The sequence below is a fragment of the Ovis canadensis genome, chromosome 1 (assembly GCF_042477335.2).
Source record: "Ovis canadensis isolate MfBH-ARS-UI-01 breed Bighorn chromosome 1, ARS-UI_OviCan_v2, whole genome shotgun sequence".
In the NCBI taxonomy this organism is placed as follows: Eukaryota; Metazoa; Chordata; class Mammalia; order Artiodactyla; family Bovidae; genus Ovis; species Ovis canadensis.
Window position 1 is genome coordinate 231,845,733 of NC_091245.1, and position 26,972 is coordinate 231,872,704.

General features: G+C 39.5%; 1 protein-coding gene across 2 annotated transcripts; it reads right to left on the reverse strand.

Annotated features, from left to right (window-relative positions):
* Positions 1–1,226: 1,226 nt before the first annotated feature.
* Positions 1,227–26,972, reverse strand: MFSD1 (major facilitator superfamily domain containing 1). 2 transcript variants are annotated; one of them, XM_069580429.1, is made up of 16 exons: positions 26,663–26,972; positions 24,594–24,646; positions 23,580–23,692; positions 21,926–21,968; positions 21,555–21,622; positions 19,228–19,336; positions 13,806–13,908; positions 11,580–11,678; positions 10,938–11,049; positions 9,520–9,576; positions 9,051–9,207; positions 7,755–7,852; positions 7,048–7,160; positions 5,403–5,450; positions 4,377–4,434; positions 1,227–1,939 (listed from the first exon to the last, which is right to left on the reverse strand). In XM_069580429.1, the coding sequence occupies exons 1-16, from the start codon at positions 26,832–26,834 to the stop codon at positions 1,936–1,938; spliced, it is 1,407 nt and encodes a 468-aa protein (XP_069436530.1). In that variant the 5' UTR covers positions 26,835–26,972; the 3' UTR covers positions 1,227–1,935. The 2 variants fall into 2 exon arrangements, with proteins under 2 accessions (XP_069436530.1, XP_069436541.1); XM_069580440.1 differs by lacking the exon at positions 1,227–1,939 and having other exon boundaries at positions 4,373–4,434; positions 26,663–26,947.

Sequence of the window (26,972 nt, forward strand, 5' to 3'; positions counted from 1 at the left end):
CTCTCTCAACTCTTGTCCACTGTACCCTACAAAATCTGGGCTCTACTGGGGTGCAGAAGGGGGAGAGGAATTCTCCTTTTGTCCTGATTATTTACTATTTAAATATTTATTAATATTTACTCAGAGCAGATAGGGTCTGCTTTGAATGGTTAAAAACTGCCTGAACATGGTAAGACACAGAATCTGGACAATAACCGGATTTTCCTTGGGAAACTGAACCAGACTCTGCAAAGAAGGCAAGTCTGCTGCTGTGCAGGGCGTGTGTGGTCTCGCAGCCGCCTTACACTTCCTCTGTGCCTCAGCTGCAGTGAGCAGCTTACGTTTGTTTGTTTTTTTTAACTGGTCATGTTCCATCCCTTCTCAGGGGCTCCGTCCATGCTGCTCCCTTTTCTTAAGACTATTTTATCCAAGATTCTCTACAACCTGGTTTCACAGAATTTTCAACAGAAACCTGAGCCCCAGTGCAGCTTTTCCCAACTGCTAAGGCCAACTTTCAGTAGACTAGAACGGTCACATGGCAGTCAAAGCCTAAAGAAATAACAACTGAGTAATGATACAATAAACCAGAAAAACGGATGTGCTGAAGAAATAAACTTACCCTAAGTAATACACTTGCAAACTGATCTAGGAATTTTAAACTTACAATGTTATGCCACGTACATCAAACAAAATAATCACCTAAATATGTTAAGTGTTGTCTAAAATATCTGCATGCCCAGAGAATGCGATACAAAAAAATTCCTTGACTTTAATATATAATATGACAAGACCAGTGTTAATTGCTCAGTTGTGTCTGACTCTTTGCAATTCCTATGGACAATGTAGCCCACCAGGCTCCTCTGTCCATGGGATTATCCAGGTAAGAATACTGGAGTAAATTACCATTTCCTTCTCCAGGGATTCTTCCTGACCCAGGGACTGAACCTGTGTCTCCTGCACTGCAGGCAGATTCTTAACTATCAGACCACCAGGTAAGCTAAAGAGTATTTCAGTTTGACAGAAAATTTTCATATCCATATTTTATTTAATGCAAAAGACATAAATGTTACTTAAGGTTCTACTCTGGAGGAAAAAACTACTCCCATAATCTTTAAATGACAGTAACTAGGCAAATTTTCCATATTCCAACATAGACTTTCTTTTTATAGAAATAATTTTCCCCATAAATTAGAGTTAAAAATCAGTGTTTTAATTTTTTTTAAGTCAAAAGTTAAAGACATCAAGTATTTCTTTTGCAGCGCTTTTATTTATCTGTGTAGATATACAATTATCATAATTTATAGTTACATAACTTTTAGTAATTAACTGGACTATAGGAAAAATCATACAGAAAGTTTGTACCACAAAATCATGTCCCTAAGGGATTAGGGTTCTCAGTAACAGAGAAATATAGAAGCTCAAAAGGGTCAGCAACCTCTCATAACTAAAGAGAGAACAGAATCTGTTATATGTGGAAATGAGACTTCACAAAAGTATCTTTCAAATATCCCCTATTACAAAAGGGAATGCCTATTAAAATGCCATTATTTATTCTATATAAAACATCCTTTCAATCACTTCAAAAGCTTTTTTTTTAAGGTTAAAAAAAAAGGGGCCAAATCCTTAAGATAGATTTTGTGAAAATTATGTCAATACAATATCCAAAGATTTCCATTATTTACTGTCCTTACTCAAAATCACCTGCATGTACCAGGTGCAATTTTGTAAACTTCACCACTGATAAATCTATTCCAAAGCAGAATTTTTCAGCAATACAGAAGACACAGTCCTCACAGTTATGCTCTTGAATAGGTATATTAAAAATATAAATATAAAATCTCTCCAAAGTATTATTTTTCCTAATGACTAAACTCTAAATTTTTTAAAAAAAAAAATGGAGGTTTTCAAACCAATGATGTGTGCAGCCCATTCTCGTGACACAGTCATTTAAACTTCTCATCTGTAAAACACAATATAATACATTATCAAAAAAGAGAAGGAGAAAATCCCACAAAACCCTATCATTAGAAAATGAAAACCATAACCACTATAAAAAACATGCAGTGTCAGGTATTAAGTTACACATTTTGCTGGATAATCTTTTCACTCCTTTTGACCATAAAAGTAACACAGGATCAATGTAGAAAATTCAGAAAATATACAAAGCCAAGAAAAAAAATAAACTCTTCTAACCCTACCATTCAAATGGAATTGGTAATATTTGGGGATTTTTCTTTCAGCCTTTTTTCCATTATATACAAGTAATGGATTTAAGAAATACATATGCCTGCATACTTTTTCTTGAATAAAATTAGGATATATTTGCATTTTCACCTTTTGTTTACTTAACATATGGCAATGCTGAGTATCTCTGACTTTAAAAATCCTTCTAAAATATGATTTTAACAACAACAACTATTTACAGAAGTAGAATTACCATGTTAAAAGGGGATTTGAGGGAGTTCCCTGGCAGTCCACTGGTTAAGACTCCACACTTTCACTGTTGAGGCCCTAGGTTCAATCACTGGTTGGGGAACTAAGATCCCATAAGCCTCAAGGTATGGCCAGAAAAAAAAGGAATTTGAGACAACCAAGAATCAATCTCCAGAAAACACAGCCTTGTTCTATCCTATTTCAGCCTATGCAAAATTCATAAAACATACATGGTATATATTTACAAGTAAATTTTTTAAATCATAAAAAATTCAATATCTAAAAACTAGAAATAACAAGAAAAAGAATCATCAGGAGAAAGTATTTGCAAATGATGTGACTGGAAAGGGATTAGTCTCCAAAATTTACAAACAGCTTATGATGCTTAACAGCATCAAAACAAACAACCCAATCAAAAAATGGGCAGGAGACCTAAATAGACAGTTCGAAGAAGACATACAGATGGCCATTAGGTACATGAAAAGATATTCAACACTGATAATTATCAATATCGATAATTATGAGAGAAATGCAAATCAAAACTACAATGAGACATCATCTCACACCCACCAGAATGGCTATCATCAAAAAATCCACAAACAATAAATACTGGGGAGGGTGTGGAGAGAAGGGAACCCTCCTATACTGTTGGTGGGAATGTAAATTGGTATAGCCACTATGGAGATCAATATGCAGATACCTTTTAAAAAAACTAAAAACAGAGCTACCAAATGACCCTGTAATCCCACTCCTGGGCATATATCCAGAGAAAAACATGATCCAAAAGGATACACGCACCCCAATGATCACTGCAGCATTGCTTACAATAGCCAAGACATGGAAGCAACCTAAATGTCCATTGACAGAGGAATGGATAAAGCAGATGTGGTACACATATACAATGGAATAATACTCAGTCATTAAAAGGAATGAAATAATGCCATTTTCAGCAACAAGGATGGAACTAGAGTGTGTCATGCTGAGCGAAGGAGGTCAGACAGAGAAAGAGAAGCACTGTATGACATCCCTTACATGTGGAATCTAAAAAGAAATTATGCAAATGAACTTACAGGACACAGAGAAACTCACAGACATAGAAAACAAACATAGCTACTGGGGTGGGTAGGGACAGTTAGGGAGTTTGGGATGAATGGGTACACACGCCTGTGTTTAAGATGGATAACCAACAAGGAACTACTGCATAGCACATCAAACTCTGCTCAGTGTTATGTGGCAGCCTGGATGAGATGGGGGTTTAAAAGAGAAGGGATGCTTGTATATTTGTGGCTAGGTCCCTTCACTGTTCACCTGAAACTATCACAACATTGTTAATTGGCTATATGCCAGTATAAAATAAAAAGTTTAAAAAAAAATAGAATTACTACTATGGTTCAGCATACACTCATGGAAAAAACTGATTTAACTTAAGTTCCACACTATATACTTTAATCTGTTCCAAGTAAGAGAATACAGAATAGCATGTTAGTACCAGGAGGAAATAAAAGATTATCTTAACTAGTTAATGTCAACTAGCTTATCTCAACTAGATAATACAAGATTATCTCAACCATCACAAAGAGTCGGACAGGACTGAACAACTGAACAACAACAATTAGTTAAGAAAAAGAAAATACGAGAAAGAATGAAAGGATAAGCCTAGCACAGAAGTGAGGACAAAGCCCTTTCCCCCAATAAATTACAAATACTGCAGGCCTCTCTCTCTCTCCTCTCAGAAGGAAAGTTAAAGCCCAATTTGCTTTTTATTCCCTTCATTTTAACCTTTGATATCCACCCTTTAAAAATTTTCTAGTATAAACAAGAATTATGTTACAGTAGTCCCAAAGATAATTGTTAGCTCTCAAAACTCAAGAGACTAATTTCTTAAAAGTCTAAACCCAATCTTAAAATAAACTTCTAATGCTTCAAGATTTTCAAAATAAAGACTTTTCTCTTTCAATACTTACTCTTCATGAGAAAGTTTCACTTCTTCCCTTTTTTTCGCAGAATAATTTAGGTTCCCACCTAAAATACACACAAGGGTGAAATTTTTTCAATATAACTATCAGAAGTAAAATTCAAACATTCACATGCCAATGTGCATGTGCACACATACATCTTAAAGTAACAAAAAAATCTATGGAAGGTGACAAATAGTTTATCTCCTGAAAACTTCCCAAGGCGGAAAAAGTGTTATTTTAAGAACCCTTATATGATACAAATAATCACTCCTTAATGTTAGCATTTTTTAAGAAATTTGGACTTATGTATTGCTCAAGGTTTTGGGACACTGTACTATTAATAAGTAGTAAAAATTAAGAGACATTAAAAGACATGACCTAAAATTATTTAAACATCATATATACTCATCTTTTTAAATACGTGACAACCCTTAGGGGGCAAGCCAGTTTAGAAAAATTAATAAAGGTAATATAAAAATTTTATTAAGGACAAAAAATACAAAAACAAATATAAGCAAATGAAAAAAATCTGTAACTTCTCATTCACATGAAAGTATCAAACACTTTCAACCTTAAAATGCGAACTTCAGCCATAAATGTGTTTACTTCTCATTTTTTAAAAATATAAGACACAGGCTAAAACAGTCCTCACAATTATACTTTAAAGTAAGTATATAGGAAGGACTTCAGGTTACTTTTTTTAAAAGTCATACTTCTTTATGATGATATAAAAATAACATCTAACACAAAACAAACTGAACTGACCAGCAAGAACAGAACAATTTTAATAAATAAATGTGAAGGTCCAGAACACATAATTATATGCTATGAAGGAAAATGTGTTTCAGCACTATAAACAGAATGTTATTACATGAACTAAAGCACTGGCCTCTACAGGGGCATGGAGACAATCCAGGGGCCCCAAACAATTGTCCATTGTGGTTGATATTTGGCAGAAAACAATAAAATTCTGTAAAGCAATTATCCTTTGATTAAAAAATAAATTTAAGAAAATACCTCAACTTCTCTTACCTTGGGCACGATTCACCATGTAGAGTAAGACGACAGATAAAAGTGACACTGGAAGGGAAAAGAACATAGTGTCCTTAAAAACACGTACTTTTCCCCAGTGGTTCCTATGTAATCATAATTGCAACCCCATGGACTGTATGTAGCCCCGCCTGGCTCATCTGCTCATGGGATTTCCCAGGCAAGAATGCTGGAGTGGCTTGCCATTTCCTTCTCCATGAGATCTTCCCAACTCAGGGATCTGGAAGATGGGTGGATTCTTTACCATCTGAGCCACCAAACCAGGGAAATCCATTAATTCATATACAGCCCACTATTTAACAAGAAATAATATATTTTTTAAATGTGATGTGCTAATTTCTGCTAATTTTGAGATAATAAAATGCATTCAGGCTAGTCATAGCAATCATCTGCAAATACCACACTTTAAGTAGTCTTTATTCCTGTAAATGAAGTCAGATAAAATTATCACTGGAGTATACCATTGTAAATACAACTTACTGAAGTATAAAAGACATCTTGCTATGTTATGTGACATTTTCTTCAGATGAACACAATTTATGTGTAAGGTGACCACATTAGTGGAAAAATACTGATTTATGTTTGCAGTTTTCAATAAATCATTTTATTGATTTAAATAAATGATTTATTGGTAAAATTAAATAACAGGACCAACAATAAAAATAATTCAAAACAGACTAATGAATAAACCATGAGTACTCAGCCCCAAGCCACACTAATGTCCACACCTTCACACTAGGGACATACTCAGGACCCTTCAAATAGTTCTACTCTAAAGGGGAAAGTGTTGTGTTTTTTTAAAAAAAAAATTTTAAGTCTTTATGAAACAGACAAGATGAGTATAGGATCTGGGTGACGTTTTCTGTGTAACTTTTTCACTGAGAATGTTTTTAATGTTCATTCACGCTGTAACATATATCTGTACTACATTCTTCTTTGCACTGTAATTAAAAATATATAACATAACTTTTACCAGTAAAAAAAAAACACAAATATTTAGAACAGAATAGAAAGTAGATTCTGTTGCTACCTTTATGGATAGGAATCTTCTGAAAAGTGCCAATGAATCGTCACAGAACTAAAAAGTCACTAGTTGGAGTAGGAACACAGGGAGCTCAGCCTCGTGCTCTGTGGGTTTTGGGGGAAGGAGGTTCAAGGGGGAGGGGACATATGTATACTTATGGGTGATTCACACAGCCATACGGCAGAAACCAACAAAACATTGTAAAACAATTATCTCCAATTAAAAATAATTTTAAAACCTGAGAGATCAAAAAAAATTAATAATACCCCCAAAAAAAAGTCACTAGCTGGAAAACAGATGCACAGGCTAAGAATTAGGCAAATCTGAGTGCAACACTTTAGGGATTTGGTTTTTAAAAGCGAGGAAAAGAACAATAACAAAAACGTAGAAGTATAAATGACAACGTGTGCATGCTAAGTCACTTCAGTCATGTCTGATTCTGCAACTGCATGGACTGTAGCCCTCCAGGGCCCCTTCAGGTTCTTCTGTCCATGGATTTTCCAGGCAAGAATACTGGAGCAGGCTGCCATCTCCTTCTCCAATAAACAAGGACATTCTGCCACATATTAGAAGAAACTAAATGTTGCCAGGTGGCGCACTTACAGGAAACACAGGCAATGAAGAAAACTTCTAAAAACAAGTATCCCCGAGTATCCAAGATCATTCCAGCAATGATGGAAATGACCGCCAACCCAAGATTCTGAATGGACTGCATGCTACAATTTAAGAAATCAAAAAATATATATATCAATTCTAAAGTCATCATACACAAAAAGCAAGTCACTATAAATAACTGTATCTATAAACCACATATTATTAATGCTAAGAGATGTTTTCAACCAGGAATGATCTGATTTTTTTTTTTTTCCCATGACTGTTTCCACTTCTTAACTTTAGGCTCACAGGTAAGGGAATCTGCCTCAGCAAGGGCAGGATGAACATGACACTTTCCTGCTGAAGGAGACAAAAGGCTAAGCGAATGCCAACCATAGATGTGGTTCCCCCCTTTGGCCTTTTCCACCAGAGACGACAGGAACGCAGCGTCTCACTGAGAAGTCTACAGATAAACAGGCAGCAGGATGGTCAGCAAGCAATGCCCTTTTACGGGATGGCTTATCGCTAATTCTCCTATTAGGGACTTGGTGCATTTTTTTGCCACAATAATAACACAAATAGATTAATAGACTTTTCTGGTTATTTCGAGGTTCAGAGCTGTCCCAAAAGCCTGAAGATGACTAGATTCAAGAGGTCTGGATTTTAAATCGATATAGCAGGGAGAGACATTATATGATCCATGTGCAAACACTTACAAGCCATATGCAGTTCCCAGTTGATGTTCAGGAACTACAAACGCCACCATTGGCCACAAGGCACAGGCAAGTAATGAGTAGGAGAGTCCCAGGAGACACTACAGAAAGCAACACAGAAAAGAGTAAACAACTCTTATATTTACCAAAAGGTGATTTTTCCTTTGATGCAGATTAGCAACAGTGAAATAATAACACATGCATATCCACACAAATTGCGTTACAAAATAATTAGGCTAAAAATTCACATTCAATACAGAAAGGTCGTGACCGCTCTCTAACAGTATTCCTCCAGTGACAAAATACACCAAGTAAGAAAATAAAGCTAATTTGCAAAAAGTCATTACCAATGTCTCAGGAAAGCTAATTTTCCAGTATTCATTAGGAATTACAAATTAAGCAATCATGGGAACATTATGCCAGTAGTCTATTATCTTACCTCTGGGTCATCACCACCCATCTAGAGAGCCAAGAACAGAACCAGTAACAACCACTGCTCGTTAAACAGCACCTACTGCTAACTTTTTCTCCAATTAAAGAAGAGACTTTATGATTTAAGTTAAAATGAGATCACTCATCATTTATCCCTATCAAATTGGCAACAATGAAAACAATGCCAGTGTCCAACATAGCAAGGACACTATTAATACAAAAAAACAAACACATTCATATATTATTGGTAAAGTTCTAAATGGGTAGAAAGTTATTACAGAAGAGGTTTCACAGCATCCACCAAGATGTTCAATGTGCAAAACCTCTGCTCTAGCATTTCTATTTCTAGGAATCCATCCCACAGATTTCTCACCAAGGGCACAAATATATATATTCACAATATTCTTTTATTAACAGTTGAGAAATATAGCACTTCAGCCTGTGGTCTTAAAAAATGACATTTTTGATGAATAATAACAAAAACTTGATGAATTCATCATTACTCTTTGACCTACTTAGAGTCAAGGACCAAAAAATGTAAAATCACAGATACTGGGCTAAATGATGGAATGACTTCTCTTAATGAAAAATAAACGGAACTAATAGGCATTTTGGCTTTTATACGATTATTTTATTTCAAATTCTTCATTAACATTGAGAGTATTATACAGCCAAATGAAATCAAAAAGACCTTATGTATTAATGACTATTATTTATATACTTTAAAAATAGTTATCCTGTGGAAACTGAAATCAACTGATTGTTTTCCCCACTATCATGAGCACTGGGATCAGAAGAGCCGAGCACGGCTTCTGCTACATGCTGTACAGTCCTCCCTGAGCCCCTGAGTGTCAGCAGCCACATTACCATAGCAATCCAGGGGTTCCACAGTGTGAAGGCCAGCATGATGTGGGAAGCAAGTGTGGTCACCACTGCACACAAAACCCAGATGAGGTTCTTTCCTGTTTTATCCACCAGAAGCCCAAATATTGGGGACATGGGAGCTGATATTACATATACGATACTGCCCAGAAAATACAAAAGATATTTAATAAAAGATATCACAGCAAAAAAAAAAAATCCAAAAGTCCTTAATTCTAAAATTCCTAGCTCATTTAACATTCTTCTAAAATGGTCATCAGTAAATACAAATATAAACATATTTCTGGTTTTCCATTCATGTAAAGATGGCCATTTTCAGGATCAAGACCCAAGACAGACTTGGTTTCACACTATAGACGTTAGCTCACATAAGTCTTTTCTGGCTCTAACATGGGGTTATAATTACAGACCCACACTAAGCACACAGTAAGCATTTCCAGAATTAATGGAATACCTGTTAATAGCACTGGCTGCCTGGGAGGAAAATCCAAATTTCTCTGTAAAGAAAACTCTAAAATAGAGAGAGAGGGGGGAAAAAAAAAATAAACCCTTTAGAGAGAATTATTCTGTTTTTGTAAAAATAAAAGCAAAATAATACTGAATAAAATAGTCAACTTCCCCTTCTTTCTAAATTGTTTTCCCATCTTATTTGATATTCATCTTTGAGCAACTGGCTAAAGCTTTAGTATTTATGTATGTACTTCACCAACTAAAGAAAATACACTGATGCCTAATTTTTCCTCTTTTACTTATACAGAAAATAATACACACAAATTTTCAGAAACCCAAATGTATTACTATATGAAACCAAGATGGCTTCTTTTCCTTAAAAGTAACACTGGATGCGTCCTTTGCTAAATAATGTGTAAGGTTCCTCTCTCAAACTGTAAAATGAAAGACTGAATTTAAGGATTATGATTACAAAGATGTTTCTCCACAAACACACACTCACACACTGCTCTGTTTAAGTGACAGTGAAAATCGCTCAGTAGTGTCTGACTCTCTGCAACCTCATGGACTATACAGTTCATGGAATTCTCCAGGCCAGAATACTGGAATGGGTAGCCTTTCCCTTCTCCAGGGGATCTTCCCAACCCAGGGATCCAACCCAGGGATAGAACCCAGGTCTCCTGCATTGCAGGCAGATTCTTTACCAGCTGAGCCACAAAGGAAGCCCACTCTGTTTAAGTAGGTGGCTACAGAAACATAGAGGAGGTAGGAGATAAAGCAAAGAATTTGATTTAAACCCTGAATTTGAGTCTGGTAGAACTGCAGTTCTAACAAATGGAGATGTGCCTTGTCACTATGAGCTAATGCACTGTCTCCATTCTCAGTAAGAGACTTCCTAGCGAAAGAATAAAGAGGAAACAAAGAATACAAATCCAAAATCAAGCACTAAAATAAATCAGTATCATGAATCAAAAACTGTACTTAGATATTTCCTCAAAAACCTGATACAAGTATTAAACCAATACTAAACCTTAAGCTTCAGCTTCCTGGGTGGCTCAGTAGAAAAGAACCTGCCTGTCAATGCAGGAGATGCAAGAGAAGTGGGTTTTCTCCCTGGGTCAGGACGATCCCCTGGAGGAGGGCATGGCAACCCACTACAGTATTCTTGCCTGGATAATCCCACAGACAGAGGAGCTTGGCGGACTACAGTCCACAGAGTCGAAAAAGAGTCGGACACAACTGAGTGACTGAGCAAACAAACCTCAAGCTAAGAAAAACAGTTACATCCCAGGATGTAACACAATTTCTATGAACATGCTAACAACCAGAGAAGCAAAATTCACAGCTTAAACATTTACACTTGTATGATTGAATTCTCATTATAATTTAGCCAACAAAAACGGAAGGCTAGAAATTACTTACTTTCCAAGTCCAATGAAAGGGAAGATGGCGACATAGTAGCAGACACAGATGATAAATATAAGCCACAGGGGTAAGGAGAAGTCCTTCACATCAGTTAACTTGATCACTTCACCTGAGAGGAGAAAAGAAAGATGCTGTCAGTGCAATTCTGCATTTCTAAGTCAAGATTCTTTTCCTTTTATCACCTGATTAACTTTTGCAGTTCAGTTAAAAAAAAAAAAAAACTTTTCTCAGTAAATTACTAGAACACAGCTTGGGGATAATTTTAAAAGACAATAGAAAAATATGAAATCTCAGATTAGTATCTACCTTCTTCCTCTCCTCCAGGAACACTTATCACTTTGCAAATATACAAAGTACAATCAGGAAGGTAAATTCTGCCAAAACTACTTACAGGGGAAAAAAAAAATGTATCCAAAACTTTAGACAAGTGGAAATAGATTTGGAAATAAAAGATTTAAACTGAATATACATCAGTATAAAATTTAAAAAAAATTTAAGTGGAAGAAAAAGATTTAATAAGCATGTATTAATAAGCTTTGCTGGGTTCACAACATTACTATTAAGAACTTACCTCACTGTAAATTATCTCAAAAAGGCCATAATTCCCAAAAGCCTAAGTTTTCTTGTATTCAGACTAACCTGTTTTTCCTTGTTCTTTATGAAGGATTCGTTCCGCTCTCTGATCCAAGTAAGCAAGGGCCAAGGCACAGACAAGTGAAAGAATGCATGTTATACCCCCTATAAAAAAAAGAGAGAGAGAGTTTTTAGAGAACCAAACTGAAGGTTCCTCAAAGGCAGCACATTATATTAACAGCAGAAAACTTAGCCACGGAAAGGGATGGCATCTGGACGCATATATGAAAAAATTATAATTACTAAATCAGGACAGAAGGAAAAGAAGTGAATATGGGAAGCACTCAACACATAACAGTTGCTATTACTATACATTAATTATTTCCCAGTAGAAGGTTGGAGATTTAGAAGGAAAAGGCTCGAACGAACTAGTCTAGTCTTAGAATCAGAATACAGATTAAAGAAAGCTGATGACCAGCTAGCAAATTAGTCCGAATTTCTTAATTCAGTCTAAGCACCCATTATTGATGGAAGCAGGGGAAGAGGATAGAATTGCAAAAGCAAAGTCTGATCCTGTGATCGGCTCATGTTCTTTCTGACCCCTTCCCAAGTCTACCCCTGTCCCCAACCCGTGGTGACCCCAAGGGCACCAGCTCAAGTTACTTCTGACCCCTCCCCAAGTCTAACCCTTGCCCCCACCTCGTGGTGGCCCCAAGGGCATCAGTCCTCCCACAGCACAGCCCACTCACTCTCTCCTCCGTGCAGTCAGCATTACTCACCGATGCTAACTCATATCATTAAAGTGAATCAGGACAGAGAGTGAAGAAAGTTTACGCTTCTCAAGATTTTAATAAACAGAAGTTTAGTAAAGCTAATGAATCTTTAATTGGCTGATGCAATACGACATAATATGAAAGACTGCAGAGTCAGGAGACATGGGTTCTGCTTCTGGCACTAACAAGCTAATTGATCTTGGGCAAGGAATTTAACCTCTCTGAGCTTCAATTTTCCCAATAAGAAGCTTTTACTTGATGGCACAGATCCTTCCTGGCTCTAAAATTCTTTAAAATTTATTCTCGAATTCTCCATCATGAAGGGAACTAGAAGGAATACTGAAGAGCATTTGTGAGTAAGAAAAAGCTTTTGAGAGACAAAGGATTTGGAAGGGAAGGGAAGGGAGGAGGGGTCTCTAGAAACAAGCTGCCTGTCTAGCATTACCTCTCACTACCCTCCAGTTCAATTCCTGGGTTGAGAAGATCCCCCGGAGAAGGGATAGGCTAACCACTCCAGTATTCTTGGGCTTCCCTGGTGGCTCAGATCGTAAAGAATCTGCCTGCAATGAGGGAGACCTGGGTTTGATCCCTGCGTCAGGAAGATCCCCTGGAGGAGGATATAGCAACCCATTCCAGTATTCTTGCCTGGATCTCCATGGACAGAGAAGCCTGGCGGGGGCTACAGTCCATGCGGTTGCAAAGAGTCAGACATGACTGAGCAACTAAGCACAGCCCAGTCCTCCCTTCACCCACCTGTATGAAGGAATTATAAGGAATAAAAGATGGTACAGAGCCTGCAGCTTGCCACCTACAAGTCTCCCTAGGGCTCTTCAAGCAGTTCTCCACACCCCATGGGGCTCGGTTAGACAAATTCACCACACAGAGGAGCACAGCTGGTGAGTCCAGAGAGCCTCAGCCGCTTCTCACTGACCCAGCTGGCAACCAGCACAACCCAGCCTTAGCCAACAGAGCTTGGAGCCAGAAGTGATCATATGGCTTAGTCAAACAGCCACACTTTTACAGAAAACTAAGACATGGAGGTTAACTTCCTTGTCAAAGATAAGTCAGGACCAGAATCCAGACCTGGGCTCCCAGCCTGGTAGGTTTCTAATCACATCCTATCACCTCTGACATCTACAAAATCTAAGTTCCATAAGCAAACTGAATTTGATCAAAGGGAACAATTCTCCCTTTTGCTTCAGACTATTAATGAACACCTTACAAGGAGGTATAAACTCCCTGACTGCTTTCAGAGTTCTCACAGATACTCTCACTTGCTCTTCACAACAACACTGAAGCACACATGGGACAAGATCCTCATTTTAAGAAAGTGGGGAAAAAAACAAATGGGATGAATGATGTTACTATGTTCACTGTGTCTAATTAGGTCCAAGACCTAGTGAACTGTGCAGGCACAACTATAACCAAGGAGTCTAACCCCGGTTCCCCTCTCTGTCACGCCACTTTGTGTAACAAGCTTTCAAAAGAGACAAAACGTGGGACTTGAGCTTTCACTAACCGATCATAAGTGTGACCCCAAGGGTTGTGTGACCAGCAGAACCCAAGGAAGCTTCAACCTTAGAATACAGCCATCCCATGAGGTTCATGTTTACTGTGCTTCCCTGGAAGAGAAAGAAAAAAAAAAAAATCATCATAATTTTCATTTGTATCTGTCCTGTTTGAAAAAAAAACATGTGAGTAGCTTAGAGAAATAGGTATAATAGGGATCATTAAACAACAGATAATTTAAAAAAAAAAAAACCACTAAAAGGAAAAGTAACAACCTAAGATAAAGCCACAGCTAAGATTACTACACAAAAATAGCAATTTATAGAAAATGCTAGTATTCAAAACAGCACAGTACATCTAGAACTTCCTAGTGGCCCAAACAAAAATAAAACACAAGTTACAAAATTTACAGGGTACCCAAGACAATAATAAACTCTGGCTCAAAAAAACCACAGCTTTTCCTAATAGTGACATCTGGGGGAAAAATTCATCCTGATTGTCCTTGGCGCAGAATGCTCAGCGGTGTCTGACTCTCTGTGGCCCCATGGACTGTACCCTGCCATGCTCCTCTGTCCATGGGATTTCCCAGGCAAGCTTACTGGAGTGGGTTGCCATTTCCTTTTCCAGGGGATCTTCCTCACCCAGGGATTGAACCCGAGTGTCCTACAAGTCTCTTGCATTGCAGACTGATTCTTTACCACTGAGCTACCTGGGAAGCCCATATCAAATAGCAATACACGTTTCCTTAAATAACAAGGAACAAATAAAGCATGGAAGGAGAATAGAAAGGGCTGGACACCTTGCTGAGAATGTGACTGTGGATTAAGAACTTAAAGGAAGCTGTCAGACCGCCCCAGGGAAAAGCACAGCATTCCAGATCGGAGAACAGCCAGTGACCTGGCCCCGGGAGGGAAGCCACCCGGCGTGCTCAAGGCAAAGAGCACAGAGTCTAGAGCGGTGTCTGCAAAGGAGAGACAGGAAGAGATGAGGTCCTCAGGGAGGAACTGGGGGGAAGGCAGGCTACCGGTAACAAAAGAACTTCTGGCTTTTACTGTATGAGATGGGAAGCCACTGGGATTCTAAGTAGAGAACTGGTACAATCCCTTACATTTTAACAGACTCACTCTGGCTGCTATACTCAAAACACCCTACAAGTGAGGATGACACGGAAGCCAGGACATTGCCTGGGGGACGCTGCCGTAATGAAGAGAGATGATGGTCTGGGACTGGGGAGACTGGCAGAGGACACAGTGAGAAGCGATCAGATTACAGATACATTCTGATGGTAAAGCTGACAGGATTTGCTGCTGGAAAATAGGTGGAGAGTTGAGCGAGTGGTAAGGAGTGGCTCACAGTGCCATCAAGGTTTTTGCCTGAGAAACTGGAAGATAAGAGCTGCTCATAAATGAAGATGAGAAACCTTTAGCATGAGCTGGTTTGGGTGATGGTAGGTGGAACAGCAAGAACTGGGCTTTGGCTGTGTTGAGTCTGATACGCCTACGAGACATCAACATGGAAATGTCAGCGAGAAAGCTACACATAAGGGATGGAATTCAAAGGAAAGGCCGGGACAATACAACTTCAGGAGCAAAGATATGCTATTTAAAACTTCAAAACCAGATACGATTACCAAGGAAGTTAAGTGTCAAAAGAAATGAGAAGGTGTCCAACGACCCAGCCCACATTACAGGTTGAGAAGACTGAGATGGACGCAGAAAAAGAGGTACAGGAGCAAGAAGAAAACGATGAGACTGTAGGGTCCTTGAAGCCAAGAGAAGAAATCAAGGAAGTGTTCTAAACACTACTGCTAAGGTCAGACACTGGAGATTGAGAAATGAATGGGGTCCTCAACCAGATTCTCACAGCAAATCGCACAAATGGCTATTTCTCACAAAACGGTAGCCAGTGGCACTACTCAGATGAGCGTGAAGGTATAAATGAAGACCTACCAGAAACTTTCCCCAATATCATCAAAAACACAAGCCTCTCAAAGACATGTTGTCTTAATAACCCTTTAAATCTAAAATGCCTAACATGACCTGGCTTAGCAAGTACTCAATAAATATTTCTCAAAATAAGGAAATTTTAGAAGTAACAAAGAAGAACCAAAAGGCCGCTGGACTTCCAACCCCCAGGCAAGGCATGAAAAATAATAGAAGTGAGAAGTCCACTGCGTGAAGGGTAATGGTAACAGCCTAAGTGTCTAAAATTAGACAAACTCCCAACTCAGCCAACAAAAAAATCATGACGAGGTAAAGCGAGAACCTCCACGATCCTTCTGAGTAAGTGCAGGGAACACGAGAAACACACAAAAAAGACTGAACCTCCATCTATACCAGCGGCTCTGTGATGGACTCCTCTGGCCTCACGCGTCTCACAAGGACCCTAAATACACCATCCAGACCAGAGCCGAGCCACCCTCGCTGTTGCAGAGGTGACTGCCTGAGCTCTGTTTCTTTCCACGTCCAGCTCAGGTCCCTTACCATCCGATGAGCCCTGCATCACAGAAGCCCCTGAGACACCTTTTGAGAAACTTAGGGCTCCTCAGGACTAAGGTGAATGGATTATTAAATAGTTTATGACCACAAACAAAAGAACCTGAAGATCACTAGTAATCACAACGGCATCACTGAGAATGAGTCTTGCTCAGCTGCTCCTATTTCCTTCTTTTAGGAGTTACTGGATGATGAGATCCACCAACTGCTATAGACATGTCTTGATTTGCACAAAATACATTATGAAGCACCCACAATGTCTCTGTGGATAAAATTTAGAAAACATGGAAGTTATCAAAGGTAAAAAATTAAAATAATATTTGGGTGTTTCCTATCCAATTGACAAAATGACTTTTTAAAAATAATAGCCTCCACTATCAAAGCTACAATAAGAAGGATCCTCTCATATCCCAAAGACAGAGATAGAAACATCTCTGAAAAGATAAGGTGGAAATATGTCTCAACAGTCCTAAGAAACCCAAACAAACCCTCTGACTCAGTAATAATTCCATTCCAAGCAATCTAGCCTCAGGAAACAATCAGAGATACAGACAAGTTTTAGAGTGTTGCTGCACAACAGCTCTATTTATAATGTTGGAAAACTAGAAAAAGCCTACGCGTACAAAAATTAGAAATGTTTTATATACATACAACACACATATGTGTAATATATCTCATAAGATGAAGCATTACATTAAAAATATTTCATTTGTACTGCATTTTTTTGTAATGGATTTCTTCCCTAAGACTATGTTCCAAGGATTTTCATGCCATTTACAGTCTTTAAAATCTTGACTTTTAATGGCAAGAATCTTTTTAAAAACCTCTATTCATGGAAGTTCATGAGAAAAAAAACCTAACAGGGTTTGGGACAGCCAAAGCACCTTCCAGGTTGACTTTATAACAACTTGCCAAAGCCTTTGACTGTGTGGATCACAATTAACTGTGGAAAATTCTGAAAGAGATGGGAATACCAGACCACCTGACCTGCCTCTTGAGAAACCTATATGCAGGTCAGGAAGCAACAGTTAGAACTGGACATGGAACAGACTGGTTCCAAATAGGGAAAGGAGTGCGTCAAGGCTGTATATTGTCACCCTGCTTATTTAACTTATATGCAGAGTATATCATGAGAAATGCTGGGCTGGAAGAAGCACAGCTGGAATCAAGATTGCCAGGAGAAATATCAATAACCTCAGATATGCAGATGACACCACCTTTATGGCAGAAAGTGAAGAGGAACTAAAGAGCCTCTTGATGAAAGTAAAAGAGGAGAGTGAAAAAGTTGGCTTAAAGCTCAACATTCAGAAAACTAAGATCATGGCATCTGGTCCCATCACTTCATGGCAAATAGATGGGTAAACAGTGGAAACAGTATCAGACTTAATTTTGGGGGGGCTCCAAAATCACTGCAGATGGTGACTGCAGCCATGAAATTAAAAGACGCTTCCTCCTTGGAAGGAAAGTTATGACCAAGCTAGATAGCATATTCAAAAGCAGAGACATTTCTTTGCCAACAAAGGTCCGTCTAGTCAGGGCTATGGTTTTTCCTGTGGTCATGTATGGATGTGAGAGTTGGACTGTGAAGAAGGCTGAGCGCCGAAGAATTGATACTTCTGAACTGTGATGTTGGAGAAGACTCTTGAGAGTCCCTTGGACTGCAAGGAGATCCAACCAGTCCATTCTGAAGGAGATCAGCTGTGGGATTTCTTTGGAAGGAATGATGCTAAAGCTGAAGCTCCAGTACTTTGGCCACCTCATGCGAAGAGTTGACTCATTGGAAAAGACTCTGATGCTGGGAGGGATTGGGGGCAGGAGGAGAAGGGGACGACAGAGGATGAGATGGCTGGATGGCATCACCGACTCGATGGACATGAGTCTGAGTGAACTCCAGGAGTTGGTGATGGACAGGGAGGCCTGGCATGCTGCAATTCACGGGGTCGCAAAGAGTCGGACACGACTGAGCGACCGAACTGAACTGAATGTTGCTCCCCTGGGTACCCTCTACCAGACCATCTATCATGAAACACCATGATCCTTTCCACGTTCCAAATGCTGGAAGAAGCATGACCAACCACAGTGAAGTCCAGAGAGGCAGGAGCACCACAGTCAGGGAACTGAAACCCAGGCCACATGGTTTAGACAAGCACAGGAAATGAGTATGTCTGACCAAGACCCTCAGATCTGTCTTTGTAAGCAAAATGCTAGTGCCTGACAGAAAATAAACACTCACTAGAAGGCAGAAGTCCAACAACCAGTAAAAGCTACTTGTGCAGGCATATCTCATCTCTATGGGAGACTGAGCTTCACTAAGTTAATTGTAGTTGGAACTTCCCTGGTAGTCCAGTGGCTAAGACTCCATGCTCCCAATGCAGGGGACCCAGGTTCAATCCCTGGCTGGGGAACTAAGATCCACATGCTGCAACTTAAGAGTTCACGTGCTGCAAGTAAAGAACCCATATGCCACAACTAAGACCCAGGGCAGCCAAATAAATAATAATAATGTATTTGGACGCTTTTTATAAAGGGACACGACTCTGAGAATTTGTTTAAAAAACAAAAAGTTAACTGTAGTAGATGAGTCAGAGCTTCTTAGCACTAGAAATGTGCAAGCAGAGCCGGGATGACCATACATAAAGACCTTCACTGCAGTAATGCTGAAAATGGGTAAAGAATAAAAACTCTGTGATCCGTCTGTCCCAATGCTCAGAATCTCTGAACTAATGAATGCTCAATTAGCATTTGAAACTGCTTCCTCTTAGGTGAAATAAGATTAGAAATGCCTTCACTAAAGGTAAATGCTACATTATGGTCTAGAAAAATATATAAAAAATCAACACAACTTATACACAACTATACTTCATCCTGTAATCTTTAAGACAGGGTTACAAGAGTCAATCTTTCGCTTCCTATTTGGCTTTGTTATGTCATACTTACAATTCTCGCCATGCTAAGCTGGAGTCCAAACACCAAGTTTAACTCTTTGCCTTTAAACCAGCTCACAGCATATGTATTCTGGGCAACTGCTAAGGACTCCCCACCAATCCTAAAACAAGGATAGAAAAGACACAGCTTTTAAAAGAAATACCACAGTTAGCAATGCAGCAGGTATAAAATTTTGACACTCCTCCTGTCAAGAGGTAGTATCTACGCCCCTCCTCTGAATCTAGATGGACTTGTGATTGCTTCAATGAGTAGAAGGTGGTGGAGGTGGGGGCTGGGATAGAAAAGGGGGTATCTGCCTTTCCACGCAAACGTTCACACTTAGAATCCTGAGCCACTGTGTAAGAAGGCCAAGCACCCTGAGTCCACCACACTATGAGAAAGCCAAGCCACACAGAGAGGCCACGTGTAGGTGCTCTAGTCAGCAGTGCCAGTCCTCAAATCACCCCAGTCCAGGCTCCAGATGTAAGGTGCAGACACACTGTCCACACTGTACCCAGTCCAAATTCCTGACCCACGAAGTCCACGATGTAAGGGTGGTTTTGTAACCGACCAGGATCTATGGGGCCTTCCTGGGACAGCCCTTTGCCTGTATCCTCTGCTGCAGCTCCTCTCTGAAGTACACAGATAATAGTATTTGGTACAAATTTCCTGAGTTGTGTTGCAGATGTGAAAACTGGCCCCACCAAAAGGAAGACCTACTTGATGACCATGAGCACACAGCCCAGGCCTCTGGGAGCCTAAGAGCTGATACAGCTAACCCCTGTGACACCACCCTACTCCTCCCATCATCACCACCCATCATCAGCCAATAACAGAATTGCGCATGAGCTGATCAGGTACCCTGAGACATCCTCACTTCGTCTGTCTTTTAAAATGCTTTGCCAAAACCCTTCCAGGAGAGTGAAGCTTTTTAGGGCATGAGCCACCTCGTCTCCTTGCATAGCTCTGCGATATACCTTTCTCTGCTCTAAACACCTACATTTCACTGTACCTCACTGTGCATCAGGCACACAAACCTGCATTTAATAGTTTTATACTGCTAAGTACAGGTAATTTAATATACTGCAATGACAACTCTGCCTGGCAATAAAAGGGGTTCGAGCTACCACATCATCATCTATGCTGTATAAAATGTTCATCTGGGAAGAGTGGTCCATACTTTGTGAAAACACATAGATTCACACTTTTTAGGCCAGTATCTTCCATATTTGACATTCTCCTACTTTACAGATTTTAATTTTCCTTCTGCAGGTTCTAAATATTGACCTTCAGGTAAGAGATTCCTCTTCTCTGCATCCAAACACTGAGTCCTCCTCACCACTGTCCTCATCTAAAAATATTTCCCCTCTTCTATGAATCCACATCCTATATGGATGGCCATTTCTGATCACACATCTATCTCTGAGTCCCTTTCACATTTTAATAAACCATTTTTCCCTTCTTCCTCACTTAGAGCACTTTTGGGGATGTGTTACCTATGGCTACATGTCCCTGGTACCTGTAAAAAGCGTAAGTTAGGTTGTCTGCATCCCTCCGGGCAGGAAGCCCAAGGCCGAATTGAGAATGAGCTTATAGAACAGACATGGAAATTCATTGACAGCTATTGGTCTTTTAGTAATCTGCTCATTAAAGTCTTTTCAACATGATTCAAAAGGACCTACACATTACCCAATTAGAAACAGCAAAATGTCCATTCATCACCAAGCTAGAAATTGACAGTCTATACTTCTCTACATGAGGTTTAAATCACAATCTTCAATACAACAGAAAAGCAAAACACCTAAGAAAAACATCATCTCTGGAAAACTATTTAATATTCAAACCCTATACAGAGTTAATTATTACCACTCAAAATTGTTGCTTACTGGAAAGGAAAATTAAGACGACAATTGAGCAGTTATATGTGTCCGTGTGTGTATATATATATGCACACACACACACATACAGAGAGAGAAAGAGAAAGAGAGGTAGATTTCAAGGATTTGAAGTAATTCTCCAGAAGATACAATAATATATTCTGGCAAATCTTTAATAAATTGATGAACAGTAATGTGTGCGTGTGTTCAGTCGCTCAGTCGTGTCCAATGCTTTGCTCCATGGACTATAGCCCACTAGGCTCCTCCGCCCATGCAATTTTCCAGGCAAGAATACTGGAGTGGGTTGCCATTTCCACCTCCAGAGGATCATCCCCACCCAGGGACCAAACCCATATCTCCTGCAATTATCCTACACTGCAGGCAGATTTTTTACCACTGAGCCACCTGGGAAGCCCCCAAAACAGTAATTTGTTAAGACAAATGAAATTATGCATAACTTACCCAAACACAAACCTTCCCAATTCCATCAGCCAAAAAGCATTAAATATTCCACCCAGGGCAAAAACAACCTATAACATGGAATATAATGTAGGATCAATGAAAAAGAAAATTCAAGGAATCCAAAATAAGTAACATATGATGAAACACAACTTCTACAATGATTTTAGTGTTTCTTCTTAGTAAATCTGTGAAATTTAAGTATCGATGTTCACTTGTCTCAAGGCTTAAAATGGACTGTGCATTGTGTCACATGGGCATTTGTGAACTCTGCTTACTCAAGTTAGGCTTTCACCAAACACATCCATGCTGGTGAAGCAGACAAGAATTCAAGAGACAGCGTTCACAGTGAATCAGCGAACACTTTGTCTTACCTGCCCAACGCAAACAAAGCAACTAAAAATGATGGTGCCCCATCTGTTAGAAAAAGAGAGAGTGAATTAAGAGTTTATCACCAAATCCTTCAGTAATAATTCACTTTGGATTTCTTGAGACTCTTCTGCATTCCCTCCTAAGGAAGAAAAATGAGGTTCTAGTGGGCCTCTGAAATCAGCAGCTTTCCGAGGCTGAATGCTAATCCATAGAGGTCTCTAATCCCAAAGGGATTCCAGAGGCTTTGGTAAGGGCATGTTTAAGCCATTATCATCTCTTAAACAAAACTTGTTAAATAATGTTCAAGAAGTTCCCAGGGTTCCCATTTAAAAATGGACATTCTTCACAAATTTTTTACTGAGTTTAGGGTTGATTCCAAGGGATTCTATATTAAATAATTTTAAGTGGTTTTAATTCTGTATGCTGCTGCTGCTGCTAAGTTGCTTCAGTCGTGTCCAACTCTGTGCGACCTGATAGACGGCAGCCCACCAGGCTCCGTCATCCATGGGATTTTCCAGGCAAGAGTACTAGAGTGGGTTGCCATTGCCTTCTCCATTAATTCTGTATAACTAAAAGCTATTTTTAAAAGGAAAAACAGGGACCATGAGAAATGATATAAATCTGCTTACTCTAACATTCCATACCCTGAATAGCTCATTAATGTTTCCCCAGAGTAATAAAATACCAGTATTAGGAGAGTCATTAAAGATCATATGAGTAAACCATCTTTCTGAAATCCACGTCCCTCCAAAAATCCTTGTGAAATGGTCATACCACAGTCTACTGAAAGTTTTCCCAAAGTAACTCATGGCCTCTCCTGTTATCCTGATCAAGCAAAATCTTCATCACACATAAATGGCATCTGTTTCCTTCAAGTTCAAGCAAATTCTACCCCTTTAGACCAAGCAAATTAAAGTCCTCCTTTATACAGTCATCAGAGTGTTTAAAAGTTAGTCCCCAAGCTTAAACACATATAGTTTCTTCAATTCTTTTTCACCACACACGGTTGGAAAGCCCATCGTCATTTTGCCCTCTGCCTTCTGAAAATATTCCAGACTACATCCCTCCTAAAGTCTCCACAAACAGCACACAATCATCAGGATGAAGACTGACAAAGCTAATAATGTGATGCCTTCCTCAGCATCTAACTGTGGTCACAAAGAGTTTAATGCCTGAAGAAAGGCAGAAGAGAAAATCTCACTGGGGCTGGGAGAGGTAAACAGTAAACACATGCCAAATACTGCGCATCCATCTCCCTCAATCCTTATAACCACCTTGCAAGGCAGGAAATACTATCCATATTTTACCAATGAGAAAACTGAGGCTCAGGAATCTAGGAACAGCTCAGAAGAACTAAGAAGCTGAGCAAGTAGCAGCAACAGAAATCAGACCTGGCTTGCTGATTCCAAGTGAGGGCATAATTTACCTTTAGATAACTGAGTTACCATATGCCATGAGCAGCATTTAACTGAAATACCAACCAAGTTTCAAAAACCAAAATCACACACACACACACACACACACACACACACACACAAATGCAGATTCACACACTCAATATAAAATTTACTCAGTTCTTTCTAGAAATACTTAATCTAGTTTTGTGTTTTCTTAATAATCATCTTTACCCATAAGTGAGATTTTTCCCAAGCTTACCGTATTCCAAACACTCGGTCTATCAAAAAGCCACCAAAGAAACACAAAACTACATTGGGCCAAGAATACCAGGCATACAGCAGCATGAATTTCGTGGTATTCACCTGCATATCCTATACGGAAAGAAAACAAAATTATTTTTTTCAAAGCAGTTAAATGTAGCAGCTAACAATCAAAACATTCTTTCTGGTAGTGGAGGCATTTCTTAATCATTTACTGTTACTAACAGCTTTGGCCTCTACCTCCAGAAAAACGGTCACACCTGGGAACTTCTTGAGTTTGCAGTCATTTCAGAGGCCTCGTGGGGTTCAGCATCCATCAGCTCTTGCACTATGGGGATCACCTCTGCCTACATCTGCTTGTATCTTCTACCTTTCTATTCCCTGTGTACTACCTGCTGTGGGGCTTCTCCTACATGAAAAAGAACAATCTTTAGCATATCCTTTCCCCCTACCTCACTAATTCTTGGTCTTTCTCACTCATTCTAGAATGTGAAGGGCCAATCTGTGTTGTTTCTCCCTATCCAAATGTAAAAAAAAAAAAAAAAAACTTACAAAGGAAAAAAAAATCTAAATACATAGGAAACTGTAAATATCAAAAATACTGACACAGACAATCCTCTGGCATCAGTATCCACATTTTAAAAATGAAATAACAATAACATACTTAAGAAAGCCAAATGCTCTCTTACCAAATCATCTGTCATTCTGATGATTACACAGTGGGAGAGAGAAATGCCAACAAAAATTCGCAATACTTTTTGGGCTGCACTGTGGAAATAGTAGTTATTCATCTAAGGCATGAAACAATACTAAGTCATAAGTGCCATAAGTGAATTCTTTGTGGCCACTCATTCCAAGTCAAGAATACTCCTTGCCTACACAGATTTGGTGACAACAGATGTTCAAATGGATTCATTGGACAATGTTTCCGACCATGCAATCTGAGAGTTGATGCTTCAGCTATATATCTGCTCCAGAGACAACAAAAGAAACAGGTGAAAAGTCAACTTACCCGTTTAACTTGAATCTGAAGGGCAGCAGGATTATCATAGCAAAAGTAGCTGCCTAGAAAAAGGAAAGGCAAATTTCTTTTTAGTAATACTTTCCATATAAAAGTTTCAAGTTGCAGTTACTACTCCAGTGGTGATTTTAAATGTTTATACTAGGGACTCAAAGAAACTGGAAACTTTTTGGACTGCTTCCTTGTCCACTAATACTTTCTAAGTTGCAGCCAAATAACCCAGAGAAAACATACCAAGTGATTTACAAATTATTAGCCTCCATACACAGCAAATACTGGGAACCTGGATTAAGAAGTTAATCAACAACTGTTTTTCCACCTTGAAAGTGAAAGTCACTTAGCTGTGTCTGACTCTTTGCCACCCCATGGACTATACAGTCCATGGAGTTCTCCAGGCCAGAATGCTGGAGTGGGTTGCCATTCCCTTCGACAGGGGATCTTCCCAACCCAGGGATCAAACCCAGGTCTCCCACATTGCAGGCGGAGGAAGACCCTTTTCCACCTTACTTTCATCCTGTTTCCTATGTCTACTGTTTTATTAGCATCTTCATTAAACAGCTATATTTTCCTTAAAGCTACCAACACACACACACACACACACACACACACACATGTCAAAACATCCTCAGTAGTTTCCTAGTAATGTTACCTAAAGCCACCACTTGAGCACACAGGAATGGAGTCTTAACTACTCTGACTAGATCTGTTTTCAAAATAAGAATTCTAATTTCACAAACAGTATATCCAAGATCAAATAACTCAGCAGATACACAGCCAGGAATGAACAAAAATAAAATAGAGTTCTAAAACGTTAAATTAAAACATAGTAACATCTTCTGGAGGGTCAGAAAGAAAGAAGTGGAGAGAGGTTAGACTTTTTACAGTAATAAAATCAACAGAGTTTTGATAAGCCAGGAGATAATGCTGCCTCTGTTTCTCCACTAACTCTGTCTAGAAGTATACACGAGAAACAACCAGTTCAAAAGAAATAAAATTGTCATTAGAAAAGTTATGACTCTGGCTTCTGAAACCCATTGAAGGTAAACATAAAAATCACCAAAAATAAATTGTTAAAGTAGGGGCAATTTTAAGTATTTTGTGTTGTTCTCGATTTTTTGTTCCTAAACTCAGAACTTTATGAATCCTGTTTTAATGGCATATCAATGTCAAAGGAATCATATCTTATCAAAGGAATATCAATGTCAGGCTTCAAAATTAATGAATGGGCACCATCTTTCCACAAAGTGAAAAGAAGGGGAAATAAAAAGAGATGCAAAGAAACTAAAGCACAAAGCAGCCGCCATGCCTACTTATATATTCCAGCAGTAGCAGAAAGGTATCCACCATAAACCTGTTGATTACACCAATTCCAGCGAGTCCACCAAAAATACATTACTACTTTCACACCAAGCTGATACTGACACAGAATGTTACTGGAAAAATTAGTTGCTGGGACATAATAAGCAGATATTTTAAAATCTCCAGAAACTGCTTTCACAGTCACCAAATTTCGTAACTGAAACCAAACAGCACAAGTCCAGTCCAGTAGGATTGCTTCAGATTAGCAGAGGGGAGAAGTAGAATACATCTACCCACTGAAGCAATCAACAAGACACACTCATACCTTTCACCAAAGAGGAAGAGATACATAAACGACTGCCAACGAATTCTTCAATCAAAATATTTAAAGTATTCTTTAAATACTTTAAAGTATTTTTGGAGGCTTCTTTGGGGGAGGGGATTACATCTTTCTGAATTCCCTCTAAACAAAGTGTCCTGAGAGGAACCTTGACATCTAAGGATTCTCTCGTATCTATAGCCCCAGAAGGCAAATTGCTAGCTTTTGGAACTTCTTGCGAGAGCAAATGAGTGGGACAAAAGTCCCTCGGCTCAGTCCCTTGACCCCCCACCTTCGGGACACTGAAGAGCCAGCAACAGGCTTGAATGGGGTCGCGAAGGTGTTGGGGGAAGAGCGGGAGGACCTAGGAGTTCAACGCAACTCCGAGACAGTCTGGAATTCCTTGATTACCAGTCCCACCCCACCAGGCCGGCCGGCTCACCGAAGCCAAGGAAGCACATCAGCAATAGAACCACAAGCCGGTGCGCTAGGCGACTGGGGTCGCAGAGGGCCTGCAGCGCCCCGGAGGCAGCGGGGGCAGCCTGGGTTTCTCTGCCCGCCTCGTCCGAGCCCCCTGGCAGCAGCGCCCTCGCTTCCTCATCCTCGTCCTCCATCGAGCCCGCGGGAGACCGAGAGATGACAGCGAGTGCAACTCCAGGAGGAAGCCGCTGCCGGAGCCCAGAGCAAACTGCTCACGTGACCGCAGCCGCTCACGTGACGCCGCGGCAGCTCACGCAGGGCTACGCTCCTGT